Here is an 18,036-nt window from a genome sequence, read left to right on the forward strand (position 1 = left end):
TATATAGCCTAACATGTGTTTGATCCCTGGATCTATTTTCTAGAGCGAATACAAGTTTCGTACTTACCGCAGTTTATTGAAATCAGAAATTTCCTTCCTACGATTACCCAAAGTTAGTATAGACCAAGTTAGGAAACGGATTGTAAAACAACGAGTCTTGTTTTCCATTGTCGCGCGTCTATGACGTCATTGACGCCACCATTACGGAGCCCACGGCATAGCATTTTATCATTGCTGGGTGCTGTTTTTCGCCTAAATAATGCGATTTTTTAAGAACCAAGCACTTCTGCGCGTAAAAATGGCTTTCTACTAATGTTATATTTTATCATAATAATAAACCTCACAAAAATAATCAACTTTTATTGAACACTCAATCGATTAAAGAGTAAAAAAACCAGAAAATATCAAGTTTACTAACCAAAAACATAAAAGAACATGTTTAAAATATAAAAATATAAACAAAAACGCATAACATTACCATAAACTGATGTATCTGGCTATAGTTTTGCATGTAAATTGCCGTGATTTTACTTTTTGGCTCACAAACTTAACACGTATACCCGGCAACGAAACTTAAGGTATCTTTGTAAAATTGGCCCAATATCAAAGTGACATTGAGGAAAACAATACTGAGTTACTATTTTTGGTCCTCCGCTTGAATTAGTACTTTACGGGTCTATATGAAATCGGAAAACGCGAACACCTTATCTGCTAGTACCTAAGCAATTTGGAGCCGCTATACGTGTTTTCTAACTTTGTATCGCTTACAAGAGCTAAATGAACACATGCCGACCATGCATTTGTATAGGCGATTCACGCTCTGTGGGCTCCGTAATGGCGGACACGAGCGCCGTTTCCTAACTTGGTCTATACTAACTTTGCGATTACCTAACCACCATTATGACGTCATGCTTAGTCACCAATGGCAATTCTCCACACGCGACGGCAACAAATGTCCTAAAGGCAACGTTGGTTTGCATTGAATACATAACATCAGAGTCCGTATATAAACATATGTTTATATACAAATAGAATGAAAAGGTGTCTTATCTTCCCCCACTCTACTACACATACAATGACATCAACAGACTATAACATTGTTTACTATTACTTTGGTTGAAAAGGTTGTATGGACATACGAGTAATTTGGCCGTTTTACAACTGCTGCTTAGTAAAGTTATTACACGAACAATACAGTATATTTTATGTTATTTTATAATCATTGTTTGTCTGACTCTATGATACTACTATACTAATGGGCATTATATATTTACATAGTTTCACAAGATTCATTTTTGTAATTTATTTACAACTGAAAATCAATTACAAAAACGAAGATATAAAAAAGCCAATGGATATTTTGTGGAGCAATTCATGATCTAATTATTCGTAGATTATCACATAAATCGTGAAAGCACAGCAAAGAAAACAGAAACAATTGTAAAACTGATTTATGTTATCAAAACGCGTGTCTTTGTTTGAATAGGCTATAGCGTTTGTGCAATGTCGTGACATACCGTAGAGCCCTGGTGTATGTGTCGGAAGCTCGTTTAGTTAATTAGGTCTGTTAATATCAAAAACGTGATGATATGCGAATCTTGTTGCAAACGTTTCATGCTTTTCGTGATTGATATTGCACGAACGATTTTTTTCCGTGGCTAAGAAATATTTGGTTTAACGGTTTAAATGGTGACTATATACTACTATAAGAAGTGCTATAAAGGGGATTTAAATAAACGTATTTACAGATTATAGAAACGTTTTTGAAACAATTTTGATTCTGATAGCCATATATGTTTCTAATGGACGAAATGAAAAGCAAAGTTGTTCTAATTACTGGTATGTTGGAAATTAGTTTCACGAACTGTAAAGAGAATTTCACATTTGTTTCTTTTTCCAGGAGCGTCCAGTGGAATTGGCGAAGGAATAGCTCATGCCTTTGCCAGAAAAGGAGCATCTGTATCACTGTGTGGACGAAATGCAGCGAACTTGGCAAAAGTTGCAGAAAAATGTGTTTCCGAAGGCGCAACAAAGGTAATGAGTATTTCAACCTAATTTAATATAACCAAACTTTACACCTATCTCTGTGAAAACGGTAACGTATAATGTAGTACTGTGGGGTAAGATGGGATACTGGTAGCAGATAATATTTCATTTTTCCTAACCGAGATTTGAACTATCAACAATGCTCTTTTAGAGTCATGCGGTCAGATAGTTCCGTAAAATTGTTTGTTTTAATTACTATACCAAATGAGACGAGAAAAGAGAATGAAACATGAGCTATGTTTAGCCCGCCCTTTATACTATATACATTAATTCAAAAACACACCCAAGTGAAATTATCGGTACAACGACACATTTTATGCGTAGTTTTAAGAACCACTAAAGTTTAAAACTATCTCCCAGGCTTTAGAAATTGTAGCAGATTTAACGAAACTTGGAGATATGGAACGGCTGGTGGATGAAACGGTTGCAAAACTTGGTCAGATTGACGTACTTATCAATAACGCTGGTTACTGCTGCGCTGGTGGAGTAGAAGACGTAAATCTAAATATGAAATCATGGGATTTTTAAAACATTTAACATTGTGGGATATGATGGGATACTGGTAGTATACCTAAATCCCACATTTCCTGATCGTGTAACAATTAACAATAACGCTCTTTTAGAGTCGTAAGGCTACGGTTATAATTCTGTAAGCATTCTTGTTTACTACCAAATAGGACAAGAAAAGATAATAAAACTTTTCTCACTTTATACGCCAGCAGTATATCATGTGGTTTTTTAACTACATGGTTTCGAATGTTTTTTAGGCTACTGTTGCGGATTTCGACATGGTGTTTTCCGTGAATTTAAGAGCGCCTTATTATTTGATTCAGCGGTGTATACCACATTTGAAAAAGACACAAGGTGAGGGGTGGAAGTTCATGTGTATGCTGTTTGGTGTTGACGTTTTGTATATACTGAGGCGTTCCATTTGGCGAGTAATTATATAGAGTTTGGCTTCATAACCAAAGGTGCGACTATGGTGCTCGATGTTGCTATTACTGTTGGCGTGTGTGTGCTTTTTACGGACATTGTTCGACCCAGTGGGTTGTCCAAATTGGCAGCCGTACGAAAAATGCCATCAATCTATAAAGCAATCAGTCACAAAGTAAGATGTGCAACGATTCTTGTTACTCCACTACGCTAAGATTTACAAGTGCCATTAATTTATTTAATATTGAGCTTCCTTTAACTTGAATGAATGAATGTAACTTACTTAACCTTGCGTGGTCGGACAACGACAGTCGTTATAACACGGGTGTTCATACACCTCGTGCCAGCTTACGAGTTACCAAGTGTATGTTACTTTGTGGGTATATGTTACTTCTTATACTAACTTTATTAAGCTTACTACACTCACCAACAAAACCTTTCAGGTTGTGTAATCAATACATCCAGCACATATTCGTTGATTTGTAGACCGGATACGACACATTACAGCTTGACAAAAGTTGGTCTCGACCACCTTACCAGATGTGCAGCATTGGGTAATCGTATTTTCAAGTTTCGTATTTGTAACTTATTTAATGTTTTATAGATCTGGGAAAATATGGGATTCGCGTCAACAATGTGAAGTAAGTGTAAATAAAAGAGTTAAACGAACGCAATTTAAGACCGTTAGCACATAATATCCAAATATCCCGATCGTGTTTTATTCAATTAACAGCGGTCTATGGGAGTTGTGAGGATACAGTTTTATAATTCTTTGACTTTTCTTTGTTTACTACCAAATGGGACAAGAAAATAGAATGAAAAGGTGTCTCATCTTCCCCCACTCTACTACACATACAATGACATCAACAGACTATAACATATTGCGTTCTGTTTCCCTGTACAGCCCTGGATTGGTAATAACACCAATCCAAGAAACCTTCGTTCCTCGTGATCAGCTTGCTGCTTTCTGTGAAGAGTTTAGAAGTAGAACTCCTCTCAGAGGTGAAATGATGACCACACATGAGATTGCGGATGTTGTGATCTTCTTGGCGTCATCCGGAGCAAAATGGATCACTGGAACGTGTATTCCGGTTGATCAAGGACGCTTTTTGATGGGACATTAAATTCAACAGACTTCTGTAAATAAAGCAAGTTATATCAGTGTATAATGAAGTTGTATCACTTCGACATAGGACCATGGGTACATTCGGTTAAATAAATGAAACTGATGCACAAACTAGTCACGTCGTTGCAAGCTATGCTATGTACATATAGTAACCTTACCTCTGTTCTGTGATACTCAAAATTAATGCATTTTAATAATGATATTCTTAGGTTACGAGGTATTTTACGTTAACTGTCTTAGGTTATCATGTAGCGTTACCAAGAGGTGTTGTTAAATACAAGTTCCTAACGGTGGGTGGCGCCAATGAGCGAGACACAATTCGAGCACAAAATAGTTTTGGTGAAATCACTTTTAATTGGGTTGATACAGTTTCGGCAACCAAATTTCATTACGTAGTCGCACTTATACTACCTACCAAGCAAGGATGCGATACACCAACAAGCATAATCGTTAATTGACATAAATAACGGAAGAACAGAATTTGATTTGGAAATAATTGCCCGTGTCCTAAAGTGCATGCTTTACATGACGAATAAATATGGGGTGGCTGGGGTATAGTTTATGATTAAGTTGGTCACGAGGTTAAAAGAAACAACGTAGAATGAGAGACATAACGCAATGTAGTGGGATAGTAGTGAAGTATTAATAGGCCTACTATTATAGAACACATTATATAGAATATAAGCTGTTAAGGGTAGGGGGAGGCGCTATTTAAAAACTAAAACGATATAACAATTACGGATTCATGGCAGAAATGATGAGTCACCGCGATGTGGGAATGCGATAACAGGGGAAACCCCTAAATAGGTAATGATTATATTATTATTAGAAATGCTCCTCCAGCATTGTGCAGAGAAGTGCAGCAACTTCTCCAACGCTGCTCCTAACTGTCAATCTGTACATCTGAAAAGCAGGGGAACGAGTTTAGCTTTTAAGTTTGACAAAAATAAAAAATCTGTACGAATATAACTTGTGTGATGGCTTTCTGACCAATGTTGAATGATATGTTAATATTATCAATATTTAACTTGAATACTACCATAACACCGTTATATTAAAAATTAAAAATATATGCTAAAACTTATATTTAACTTGAAAACTTAATACTGTTATTTTATATTAGAGTGTTAACAATATTTATTACAAACTTAAATAGATTATACCATAATACTGTACTGTTAATTTTAAAATATATGCTAAAATTATCTTAAATATTTAGGCTCTTAATTTTTATAATACAATATACATAAGGTTTAAAATATATTTTACTTTTGCTTGCTTGTTGGGTTCGAGTCGAAGCAAACATCCAATTTGCGAAGTTTTAGTTTTCACGATTCCAGAACCGACCAGATTGTCAGGGTTCGGGTCAACGTTAATTAACACGGACATCCCAAAACCTGAGGTGTTTCGATGAAAGTAAATATTGTTATAATGAATGTAACTGGACCTGGTTTACTTTAACAGGGGGGTAAAAACAGTCATTATAGCACACGTGTTCTGTTTCAAACACCTCAAGCCCGCTTACCAGTTAAGTCTGGAACTTTGTGGGTGATTAATATTTGGGGTAATTTTTATTCACTGCGCTGTAATAATGGGGAACTCTGACTTGCAATCCTAATTCCAATGTTGTGGCATGCAGTAGGACCTCACTCATATAGAATAGAACGTGCATATACAATGTTGGGATAATGGGCAACTCTGGTCTAAATCCCAGCTCCCATGGCGTGCCTCACTGTAGGACCTTACTCATATAAAATGGAATGTGCATATACAATGTTGGGGTAATGGGCCAACTCTGGCATAAACCTCAGGTCCCATGGCTAACACGCTGTAAGACTAGGAACTCACCCACTTTATTATGAATAATAAAACCCACACTCAATCCTCACCTGTAAGTTTAGTTTTAGCAGTTTCAGTATCTATAGGATGATTGGCTTGGAATATTTTCTGTGTTTCTTGCACCGGTTGTCCAAGCTGTTTCCATCGATTGAAGAAATCTGCGGCCGGCATGTCCGTGCCTTCCATGAACTTGTTGATTATAACGGGCAGTTTAAGGGTGACCTGCTGTGGTGTACTAGCATGCTGATACCTAGGATAAAGATATTGTTTTTGTTATAAAACAATTTTATATATATTTTAATTTTTTTTTATTATGTTGCCTATCAGGCCTTAAGGGTTGTATCATTTGTGGCACAACATTGGAGGTAAAAAAAATACAAGAAAATCAAATCACTAAAAAATACCGAAAGCTTTTACTTAATTGGTTTGTAATAAAATTTATGGTTGACCAGTTTAGATAATTTATCACTAAAGTACAAATTTAAAAAATAAAAAATATTGTCTTGTAAAAATATTAACAAAATTAGGCTATGTTGAAAAATAACTGCATTGAAGAATAGGTTAGATTGGACACATTGGGAGTAAAATGTCAATCAATTTAGACAGGGATAAACCACATAACTACCGTAGTTGTAGATTAGGTGAACCCGAGAAGAAAGTGATGCACTCAAGGTTCACGAAGTGTTGGACTTGAGCTCCACCATCTATTTGGGTGGGAGCCTCTTTTTGGGGAGCAATATTTACCTAGGTAATAAAAATAAAAGATTAGTTTTAATGCAAAGATAATATTTTTTAAACTGACCGTGTTACAGCTGTTATTGTGAAGCAACATTTAACATTTAAGAGTAATAAAAAAACATTTTTTTTAAAAAAGAAGTATTCAAACAAATTGTTTTTATTAAATTGAATGTGTTATAGCTTAGCTGTCGGGTAATTTTACTAAATTGCTAAAACAACCAATTAAAAAGTTTTACAAAAATACTCAAAAACAGTAAACATAATTGATTGAATGTGTTTAACTTATTTATTCACAAGTTGCAGAGCAATGACAGCTGTTATAACATGAATGAACCGAACGCTGTAAGGCAACACACCCTCCCAACCCCCCTATCTTACCTTTCCCTGCAGGTCAGCTCCCATCGAAACAGAAGCCGAGAAATTTTGAAGTTGGTTCCCAGTTTTGTTGCCGAAAAATAATCCAACTCGACCTGTGATAAAATAAACAAGAATTTGGTCAAACATTGTCTATTGTATGTGGTAGAGTTATTAGTTGGTATACTCTGTTACTTTTGCTACAAGGTATAATGTATGTAGCTTACTTTATCCTGTGGGCCGAAAACGACAGTCGTTATCACACAGGTTTAACACCTCGTGCCAGCTTACAAGTTACCTTACGAGTTAATAAATATAGAACTTTTGGCTTTTATGTTAAAAAAACTCCAATTTTAATATTTTTGTATACATCAGGAATACCCCAAAATAAAAACAACGTCTTTTTCACCAGAGAAACCAAACAAGTCTATAGCATATGTCATTAGAAGAAACACTTTGGCTGATATAACTGACTTGATTTTAACTATTTAAACAACTACTCAAATTTTACAAAAATAGGAAACTATTCTTAAGAGAGTAAACACCATATTGTTCTTTGAATTCACATTTCACCCCAACTTGAATGAGGTTGTTCTCGAACAAAACTCCGCTGTTCTTGAATAGAAACCTTGAAAATAAAAGGTTTGATTTATTTATAATAATTAACCAGCATTGTTAAAGTGTAGAAGGTGGTTTAATCCAGATTTTCTACACTTTAATTGCAGTCTTAGACTCTCAGTAAAAGTCAATGCAAAATTTTGCAGTGTGCACTACATAATTTTTCATGTTTTAATTTTTTTCATTGTTAACAGAGAAATTCTAGTGTTCCCCAACTTGTTTTTTATTATTTTTCTGCAGGAAACACTGTTATCTATGTACATATAAATGAATACCACATTTGACAGAAAACTGATGAAACTACTGCTAGCAACGCAATTGGCAGAGAAATGATCAATTGTGTTCTAAATGCTTGAAACAAAGTATCTTTGTTTCAATCGCCACGCATGTTTGAAACTTCTTACTGTGCCGCTTCTGGGTCAACAGAACCAGCAGTCTCCGATAAGGGAATTTCCCCCAGATTAGCGGGCAAAGTTAACACGTCGTCAAAACTGTCCACGCTATACATGTACGTATAAACAAGGGAATAAAAAAGGAAAGAAATTACACTCGAGAACAATATTTGCAAAGAATTTTCTGCACTCACAGTAAAACAAAAAAATCAAATTTTTACAGAAACCGTATAACCCAAAAATCATACAAAAAGGTACCCATTCACGAGCTATTCCTTTCTATTAGAAGAACTGCATGCACGTATTTATCCCATTCTATTTTAAAGAATGTTATGCAAATGCAACTTTTGTCATTTTTTTAATTAAATAGTATTTTTTGTTTTATTTGGTTTTTGTTTAAGTTTTTTTATAATACACTTTTGTTCACTAAAAATGTTTTTAATCATTTTTTTTGTTTTTACTACGTGCGCATTCATCTTACTTTGCAACAGCTCCCTCTGATGGAGAATCTTCTCCAGTGTCAGGAGTGAACATGCTTCGAACAAAATGGTTAGTTATTCATGCGCATGCGTTTAGTGAGACAGGAGTCTAACATACGTAGAATTTTTAGCAACTTATTAGCATTTTTTGCAACCTTTTATAAAGTTTTTGGTAACATACAATTAATACACATTAAAATTTGCAAAGAAATCATTTGTTTAAACAAATTGCACAGCAAAGTCAGAATCTATTTTTTAACATAAAGAAAAGAAAAAAAGGATTTTCTAAAATCGTTTTCCATGCAACATCTTAAATAAATTGGATCTAAAAAGGGAATAAAAACAAAAACTTTATTGAAACAATGTTTCTATATACTATACCAAAGCAAATAATTTTTATATTCAAATATGCCTGGCATTAAAAGAATCAGAATAAAATACAAATGAATTATTTTGATCACCAAAACAATTAATTTTTTATTTATTTTCAAAAAAAATCACAAAAAAATATATTTTGTTATTATTAACCAACACATAAGATAAAAACTTACTTGCTAATATTGGACTCTGGTTTTGGAGCAACAGGTTGATCTACTGAACCAAACACATCAACGAGAAGACTATTGGTTGATTGTTGAGGGGTGGCAGGTGGTGTGCTCAACCCAAGGAGATCAACAGAGTTCTAAATAATATTTGTAAATTAAAAAATAAATAAAAAAAACTTTTTTTTAATGTTACTTTTTAGTTGTTTTTTTTTAAATAAAAAATAAATAATTAAAACATATGTTTGAAATGAACATTTTATGCATATAAGCTGCCATGTTTTTATTGAAACTGGAAACAAAATTCTTGTTTTATGTTCCTGTTGAATGAACTTATTTATCTTCCAGTGTTGAGGCAACGACAGTTGGTTTTAATATTGTTTCGGTGACAATTTCTAATTGCCGCTGGATTGAAGCAACTGTTTTGTCTTGCTAAAGGACACATACACCTATAATGGTGGCATCTGCCCTCAAACCAAGTACCCTCTAAGCTAGAGCCACCACACCAAACAAAACACATACTTATTGTTAAACGACTCACAGTATTCGCTGGAACTTCTTTTGGGACATTCACGTGATTCTCAATACTTGGCGGCGACTTTTTCATTTTTTCTTCTTCTTTTTCAATTGCCTACAAAATAAAGAATGAAACATTATGTTTGAAATGAGGCGATATCATATGTTTTAACACCGTGGTTTTACACTCAAAACAGCTTTTTTCCGTGCTGTTAAGTGCCGAAAGAGTCAAACTATACTGCATTCAACAAATTGATATTTAACAAGTAAAGATCATCCAGCAATTGTTAGCTTTGTTGAGTATTGTTAATTTTAAGAATACAAAACTACCATTTTCAGACAATCTTTTTTCACACTTATTATTAGAACAACAAATTAATAAAAAAAACATTAAAAAAACGTTTCCTAACTCACTTGCACGGAAGCTGGCTTCTTCTTCTTCAGCTTTGCTAAAATGGACGACTCGCGCTCAGGGAACGGAGGCATTTCCTCGAGTACGGTAGCGAGGACATCTTGTGACGTGATCGAACTTAACTGCGAGTACTCTAGCGCCCTCTGCTGGAGTTCCACGTCAGCGTTTCGTAGCTGGTTGTCATTTTGGAGGACGTTCTTCGAGAAAAATTTAATTTTTAGACAGTATTATTGTAGCTAAAACCAGGGTGAAAACTACAGTTGAATAATGTGACCAAGATACTTGGTCAAAACCCTATAAATGTGTAGTAGCTCGTGCGCAGGGAGGAGGTGTATGAAACAGAACAAACTTTGTAACTTATTTACCTAGACTAATTTAGTTATTCACCTATTCATTTACCTGGATTGTCTGTTTGATCTCCGGAAACAGATTGATGAACTTGATATAAGTTGAAAGCAGGAGAGCACGTGTGGATGGCGTGCATAAATGGAACTTAGAGTGGAGGAGATTGAATTGAACGAGGGGAGAAGACCGCTCGTCGCCGGCTATAAGGTTCCCAAACTCACCCAGGATGTACCCTCCCACTTTAACCATGTTCTCATGGCATGCAGGGGCTTGTAAGTTCTGTGGGTGTCATGGATGGGTGTTAGGGGTCTTTGGGGTGGTATGTTTTTACTATGTTACTCTAATATCTAAACAGTCGTGAAATAATATGACTTAGCACTAGTTCGCACTCAAGTTTTACGCTCTGAAGTAGGTTTTAGCCTGCTGTTAGGTGTCTATACAAACAAAGCAAGGCGCAACTTTAGGGGTTAAGTTTTGTAACAGAGGTAACATAATATGTTAAGGAGTCTAGGACCCTCTATACTTTAAATAGCATAAATGCATCTTTTGGAACAATAATCAATGAGGTTCTGCATTGAACTGAGCATTGAGTAACATGTGTTGGTCACTCTAGCATACCACAATTACATATCAATTTAAATAACCACTTCTTACCTCGAATACAGTTTTAGCTGCATAACCTTGCGCATCGTCTCTATTGATAACGATCTGTATAACTCGGTGCCAAACTTCCTCTGACACATAATCACCAGCCACCCTTATAAGCTGTAGGATGGTGTCAACATACCACGTGTAATCTGATGCATATTTCTCAGACAATATCGCAACTTTAAGCACCTGGTGAAGAGAAATAGGTTTAGCAAAAACATTTTAACAGATACTTAGCAAATGAACTGTCTTTTCTTTTTAGGTAGTACAGAATATTGTTAAGTGTCCTGTTTTTATTTAAAGGTTTAGTTACGTGTTGAAAGCTATATGATGTCCCCAATATGGGTGTAACAGCAATTGGTCTAACCCTAAAGGGGTTTAAAAGATAAATAAATAAAAAACCACCCACAAAGTTACATACATGGTAACTTGTAAGCGGACACGAAGTGTTTAAAACAAAACGTCCATGTTATAATGACTGTCATTGCCACATAACAGGAGGATAAACAAGTTACATTCATTAATACAGATCTACAGAATGAAATAGTACAGTATGAAAATTTACAACCACCCATACAAAACACACATACCAAGTAGCATCACAGTAGCTTACCATCTCTTCCCTTATTGCATAATCAGCTTTCTTCAAGTAAGCCAACATCTCCGCTACAATCTCTTCAGAGTTGGTTTTATCACACATGGCATATAGAAGGTCTACAGCTCGCTGTCGGACACTCACGTCACGCTCAGTCTGTTAAGTTGAAAGTTACAATTATAAAAATAACAAGAAAAAACATCATTTTAATTATGCTTTGTTTTAGTTTCTTTTACAAAGTCAATTTCACAATTGAAAAAACTACACATCAGTGATCACTGGGTTGGAGCAATTACCATTAAGTCCCTTGCCCGAGGACACATACCCCCACAATAGCAGCTGCACTGAGCTTTGAACCCAATCACTACTTCTCTATTAAGTTGCATAGCAAATAATAACTTATTAGTTGGAAATCTTATAAAATAATTACAATGTTTCCCAACTTACATAAAGTGTCCAATTTTTAGAATGCTTTAAAAAAATCCAGGGTAACATTTTTAAAATGCAGGGTAACTTTTACTAAATAATGCAGTGCAGTAAATTTAGAGTCCGGCACAGCCTATCCTGCCACCCCAGGTTTGTTGCCTGCATACAGTGAAATAATAATCACCTTCAATGCATTAATGACGGTCTCCCGATGCTTTTTAACAGCATCAGCAGAGAACTCGGACCCAGCGAGCAGACACATGCTCTCAAGCGCTAAGTATCGAAGGTTTGTTTCTCTGTGCTGCAGGAACTGTCCGAGCTGATTGCACGCACGAACGAGAAGATTCGGTTCACTAAGCATAGATGTAAACACTGGTTATACTTTGGAAATTACACGTTCTGTGTTTTGGTTAAGATATTGGTTCCCATCATAGGCTTAACATTAGGGGTGCTTAGAGTGAAGTTTCGCCAGCTTTTGAAACAGGGCTGATATGTAGTGTTTTAAAACTACAGCTTTCAACTTATGGTTTACTGCAAATGTGTGGTATTTGTACGATTAGCGGTTAAAAAAACAGTTAAGACAATTCCATTAGCGTACAATTTCTACTTGTCTATATGTGTTTATGACAGTTGCCCACAAAAGTTTTTGGTTCATTAAAAAAAAGGGGTCAAAAAATAATCAGAAAAATTTCCTTTATAAAAATTTGGACTATGTTATGTCATTTCACCTGTCAATATGTATTATGAGGTTAATTGCCTCGAACAAAACAGCGTTCTTTGAATTGGAATGTTGAACTTTCTTTGATTTTGGAGGCTCTTGGCATTTGTTAAGGATTGTCTCCAAACATTCAACCAACCGACCTCGAACTGCTGGCTCCTCTGTGTAGGAAGATTATGTGGCTTGTTTATGTTCGCATGGCGTGGCAATGACAGTCATAATAACACGAGTGATTTGTATTTGACACCTTGTGCCTGCTTACGGTTTACCACCTATGTGGTTAGGTAGGGCATTTTTTATTATTTCATTTTTTTTTGAACGCATGGTTGACAATTTGGACAACCCATAAGGGACCCCTGGGCAATGGGATTGCATAAAAGTGTTCAGGGACACATACAGATGTAATACCCAAATTATACCGTATTTTATTAGTCAGAAAAATATATATATAAACTATGTGATATTACCAAAAATTAAGTACTAGTAAATTCAATTGACACTGTATGTAATGTACCTGGCACAGGATAACATTGTAGTAGTCGTAGTAGTTTCACACTGAGCCATGGAGCAGGAACGAAATAATAAGTGTAATCCTGTGTAGTTGATTAATATTTTATACTGGGTATTAGTGGGTAAACAATGTTAATGTCATATTAATTTTAGCAGATGTTTTCCTAATGTAGTAATAACCATGTTACGACAGTTGTATATGCACAAATTCTTAATAAACTGGAACAATTAGTTAAAATTTGGAGTAAGACTAACTAAAAACAGAAAACTCTAATATATTGTGAAGTAAATTTGGTTTAAAAAAAACATCTCATTTTTTTATCCGAGTTAGTGAAAACTGATGTTACCTAAGCAGAAGTAAAACATACAGCATGTACAGTATGCATGTTTCCTTTAAAACAGTAAAATATTCATAAAAATTTAGCAAAATATTCGAACAGTAAAAGCAGTAAAAAGTAGACGGAATCTATTGCACCAAATGACAAAAATAAACTCAAGATCCAAAATCAACCCGTGTTCTTAGTTACCTGTAGATCTGTGTAAGTAGAAGTTACAATCCTACTGAGTCGAGATACGGCAAGTGAGACGCAACCTTTATAATCACCAGGACTTAATTGTGATAATGTATGGATGAGACTCGCAGCTGATGTTACAACACCCTGCAGTAAACATGGTTTTTAGAAATTATATTGCAGTAGAGAAAGTTAGGGTAGGTGACATTTTTAGGTTGGAGAAAAACTTTATTTTTAGTTCAACAGATAAGCAGTGCAAGTTCGGTGAACAGTGGACAGACTGCTTGCTTTTAGAAGTTACAGGTTTGTGGCTTGTTACTGTTGTGGGCTTATGTGTCCTTGGGCAAGACAACTCAGTGGTTCCTACTTGCTAATGAGTTGTCCCAATTGTCAATTAGAACAGAAAACAGAGGAAAAATCCCAAAACATATTTATCAAAAAAACACAACCCAAAACATTACATATGTGGTAACTTGTAAGCTGAACCGAGGTGAATGAAACAGAACACCTGTGTTTTAAGACTGTCGTTGCCCCGCCACACCGAATAAATAAGTTTGATTCATTAATAAATTAAAGTTTATACAATCTTCAGCATACAAAGTATATGAAACAACAAAAGCAACAATCAATGTTATTCCTACCATATGCTGATCATTAAGCAGATGAATAACTCTAGATGCCCACTCTGCGTAAGTCATGGCATCCGGAAGAGTTCGGATCAATCGAAGAAGACAAAGAGCAGCGCTCTGCTTCACTGATTCACTTGCGTGACTGTTCATGAAAATACTTTGGTTCACAGACTCATTTTTTCGATATATATATATATGTATAGAAAAATTAGTGGTTTTACAACTTAGTAATAAATGTCCCTTTCCTGTATCACTTCTGCTTTAACAGGGCCATGACGCAGCGTTTTCAGTTGAGGTAGAACAAGAGATTGAATTAACCAATCAAAAAAATCAAAACACTTCTGTATAAAACAGAATATCCATGTTATAACGACTGTTGTGGCCTCACGATTCCAGGATAAATTTTACTTTAAATCATTCATTTACAAAGTTACATTCATTCATTCTTTCACAAATTTCCATCCACACATCTAATACATACGCTGACACAAGCAGCTTTGGAACTTCTTGTCCAAAAGCCTCGGACATTTCAGCGGATCCGATGTTAGCGATGCAATGCAGGGCAAGATTGACATGAACTGGTTTGGGTGAGCTTATGTCGTTCTTAATATTCTGTATGATCAGCTTCATCAGGTCAGAGTTGGAGCTCACCAACACTGAGATGAAGAGATAACCCTGGAAAAAACAAGTTTAATGTTAAAGTATTAAAAAATACTCATAATTCTTACATCCATTTGCATGACACAAAATGACATAGAAATACCGTTAACCCAAAAGAAAGTATGACAGTATGCATAGCCTATTAGACAAGCTAAAAGCAAAAGAAATATACATGTATATATATATTCTTTCGAAAACGCATTAATTAGCAAAAGTGGAAATTATTTAAACTCAAAATTAGTGATATAAGTTGATTTCAAAGCCACATTTTGGGTTTGTCGGCTATAATGGACTGCACTGTACGTTTGCCCCAATGTTTTAACAAAAAAGTACCAGTTACAAATAAACAATATTTCAACTTCAAAATGTGTATGTTCTAAAATTAAGACCAGGAAAGTCTAACATTAAATTCCACAACTCAACACCCAAGAAACAAATGAAATCTATGTACTGTATTGACAGTGGTCAAAATACCATCTACAAATATACCAGACACCCAGCATATCGTTTGGCAGGTATGGGCTATATATTCTCCCATATTATCTCCAATAAATTAAACCAAACATAATTAATCCACAAATTGAACTCACAATTTGTTTCTCTGTATATTTATTGGAGCTGAGTAGATTGACAGCCTCCATGTGCCCGAAGTCAATATCGTGCCCGAGTAGAAATATGAACAACAACTTGCAAACATACTTTTTCTTGCTGTAACCGTCCAAAGTCTTGTCACCTAATCAAATAAGTTTGTAATTAGATAACGTTATTACACTAATTTTAAAGCGCGCAATTGTTTATGTAAATAATAAATGTATATGGTTCTGTAAGATGGGATAATGTTAGCACCTAAAAACTGATATTTTCCGTTCATGTTTTTCAACATTTAACAATGCTCTTTAAAAGTTGTTAATACATGCACACAGGCAAATTTAAACACAAAAATTTGAATACGGCTGTTGTCTTTAGCTAACATAGTGAGACTATAATATACATATACTTAATTATTACTGTTGGCTTTAAACAATCAAAACTTAAAGAGGAATATTTGATCTACATTGAAAAAACAATTGAAAATGGTAATAGCTTGAAAACGGTATGGAGAATAAGTAGAAACATTGATTCAACTGTTTAAAAATTAACAAAATGGGCATATAAACCTTTGTAAATCTTTGTGAGACTATCATAAAAGAAGAGATACAAATAACAAACTGGAAATGTACAAGAGCAGTACACTTGATTAACTTAGCAAATCAAAGTAGCTAAATTTAATGACTATGGACAAATCTGTTTGGTAATTCTAAAATAAGAAAAGCACTTGAAATTAACCAACTTCTGTTTATTGATTTTAGAAAGCTTTGCTATGCTATAGGGAGCTATACAGTGCACCACTTGCTAACAGTGGAAGGGCGATAATAATGAATCTATAATTTCCGTTTTGCTGTCGTCTTATATTACAACAACAATACTTGGTGTGCTGCGTATAGTAACTTAGTGTGTACACATGCTTTGGATATATATATATTTATATTAAGAACTATATAACATTGTAACATTGTATTAGAAGAACAATTACACGTTACAATGCTGTTTTAATATTTTATGAAGAAATAAATTAGTTTTGTTTATACAACACAAAGAATCCTATCACACAGGCTATGATTTTATAATAACTTAACAGTATATTGACTATTTGTTACAGTTAAACCAAACTGGAACAAAATTCCCAATCTTATATTCAATGAAAGCTAGCAATTTGGTTAAATGCAATGGCTTAAACTTAAAATATTGGCTGATTTTAAAATTAAAACGTCATTACTGAACAGTCACAACTGTTGAATATAAACCACAGCCTATACAGTAAAACAACATTAAAAAATAAATGGAACAGTCTTACACAAAATATTAATTAATTTGAAACATAGCTTACCTTTAAACTTCGACCTAATGTTAGCAAGTTCTTTGTTTATTCGTTTGCTTTCGGCTTCTTTACTTTTACCTAGAAAAGTTTTAGTTAAAGATTTAAGATTTTTAATTTATTTTTTGAGTGGACGATATTGAAATGGTAAGACCTTCGACAAAACAACTTTTACTGGCCATTTCTTTATCCTTAGTTATGCGGAAACATTTGTCCTTATAACACAGGTGTTGTTTCATATACTTCATGCTCGCCTACGAGTTATCGCATAAAGGATTTCTAGGTCATTATTTTGGGGGTATTTTCGCAAATATATGACTGGCAATTTGTACAACTCATAAGGAACCATCGTCTAGCCTTAAACCAGTATACTCTGGTCTAGAGGCAGTGTTCTATCCAATGTGCCTACAACACTAGATGATATTATAATAATAATCATTCGCATTATATTTTATTCGTAAAAATGTACTCACAGTTACGAATATCGGAAATAAACACAGCTAATCCTCTCATGGCATCTCCTCTGCTTGATACAGTCGGCATGGTGATGCAACAATTAAACTTTAAGCAGAGAACCGTCTACACTTTAATATTCAGAAACTTTCATTTAAATTCAGAAAAATCCTTAAGAATTTAACCTGTCAAAAGATTTTCTAAATTATAAAGGGCTTCTAAATTACATAAAAGCATGGGCTGTGTGGGAGAACTTATACATGGAACAATATGTTTTTCCCCAAAATTTTCAGCACAAGTTTATTGATTCGAAAATTCGATCCAGGTAAAAAATAATTAACACTGCCATAAAAATCTCGATAAATAAATAGGCTTAAAAACACAGTGCAGAACCACATGAAACACAGTTTTTGGACAAAAATCAGGCAAAACAATTATGGAGAAGCAATAACTAAGTTCTTAATCGATTAAAACTTCAGATTACACAATATGAAACACTATACAAACACTAAGCCTTTTTATAAATCAGGAAAACTATTTTTCGTTTAGGGTGAATTTTTGTAATGAAAAAAAACAAAATCTAGTAAGTCTTCAAAAACACATCTTTTTATAATAAAAGTTACATTTTAA

At 34.5% G+C, this 18,036-nt stretch overlaps 2 protein-coding genes across 4 annotated transcripts; one reads left to right on the forward strand and one right to left on the reverse strand.

Annotated features, from left to right (window-relative positions):
* The first annotated feature begins 1,704 nt into the window (after positions 1–1,704).
* On the forward strand, positions 1,705–4,199 carry LOC149730300 (uncharacterized). Its single transcript, XM_089886950.1, has 7 exons — positions 1,705–1,839; positions 1,901–2,034; positions 2,407–2,541; positions 2,814–2,910; positions 3,423–3,533; positions 3,584–3,620; positions 3,884–4,199. Exons 1-7 carry the CDS (start codon positions 1,794–1,796, stop codon positions 4,101–4,103), a joined length of 780 nt encoding a protein of 259 aa, XP_089743076.1. The 5' UTR covers positions 1,705–1,793; the 3' UTR covers positions 4,104–4,199.
* A 240-nt stretch (positions 4,200–4,439) lies between these two features.
* On the reverse strand, positions 4,440–17,612 carry LOC149730301 (AP-2 complex subunit alpha-2-like). Of its 3 annotated transcripts, XM_089886938.1 has the most exons (23): positions 17,427–17,612; positions 16,966–17,034; positions 15,629–15,771; positions 14,860–15,053; positions 14,391–14,520; positions 13,765–13,896; positions 13,242–13,320; positions 12,738–12,888; positions 12,194–12,362; positions 11,602–11,739; positions 10,995–11,177; positions 10,395–10,619; positions 9,998–10,192; positions 9,609–9,698; positions 9,077–9,207; positions 8,528–8,581; positions 8,059–8,154; positions 7,582–7,664; positions 7,061–7,152; positions 6,570–6,688; positions 5,995–6,194; positions 5,375–5,502; positions 4,440–5,008 (listed from the first exon to the last, which is right to left on the reverse strand). In XM_089886938.1, the coding sequence occupies exons 1-23, from the start codon at positions 17,494–17,496 to the stop codon at positions 4,931–4,933; spliced, it is 2,949 nt and encodes a 982-aa protein (XP_089743064.1). In that variant the 5' UTR covers positions 17,497–17,612; the 3' UTR covers positions 4,440–4,930. The 3 variants fall into 3 exon arrangements, with proteins under 3 accessions (XP_089743064.1, XP_089743061.1, XP_089743063.1); XM_089886935.1 differs by lacking the exon at positions 8,059–8,154; XM_089886937.1 differs by lacking the exons at positions 8,059–8,154; positions 8,528–8,581.
* Positions 17,613–18,036: the final 424 nt, after the last annotated feature.

Source organism: Ciona robusta, chromosome 10 (genome assembly GCF_009617815.1).
Source record: "Ciona robusta chromosome 10, ASM961781v2".
NCBI classification, from domain to species: domain Eukaryota; kingdom Metazoa; phylum Chordata; class Ascidiacea; order Phlebobranchia; family Cionidae; genus Ciona; species Ciona robusta.

Excerpts from the sequence above, each read along its gene's own strand:
- LOC149730300 (XM_089886950.1), top strand. The coding sequence starts at position 1,794 with ATGTTTCTAATGGACGAAATGAAAAGCAAAGTTGTTCTAATTACTG. Across the intron at positions 2,911-3,422 it reads ACATTTGAAAAAGACACAAG|GTTGTGTAATCAATACATCC; the intron begins GTGAGGGGTGGA and ends AAAACCTTTCAG. Across the intron at positions 3,621-3,883 it reads ATTCGCGTCAACAATGTGAA|CCCTGGATTGGTAATAACAC; the intron begins GTAAGTGTAAAT and ends TTCCCTGTACAG.
- LOC149730301 (XM_089886938.1), bottom strand. The coding sequence starts at position 17,496 with ATGCCGACTGTATCAAGCAGAGGAGATGCCATGAGAGGATTAGCTGTG. Across the intron at positions 15,054-15,628 it reads AATATACAGAGAAACAAATT|GGTTATCTCTTCATCTCAGT; the intron begins GTGAGTTCAATT and ends TGTTTTTTCCAG. Across the intron at positions 11,178-11,601 it reads ATGCAATAAGGGAAGAGATG|GTGCTTAAAGTTGCGATATT; the intron begins GTAAGCTACTGT and ends TCTCTTCACCAG.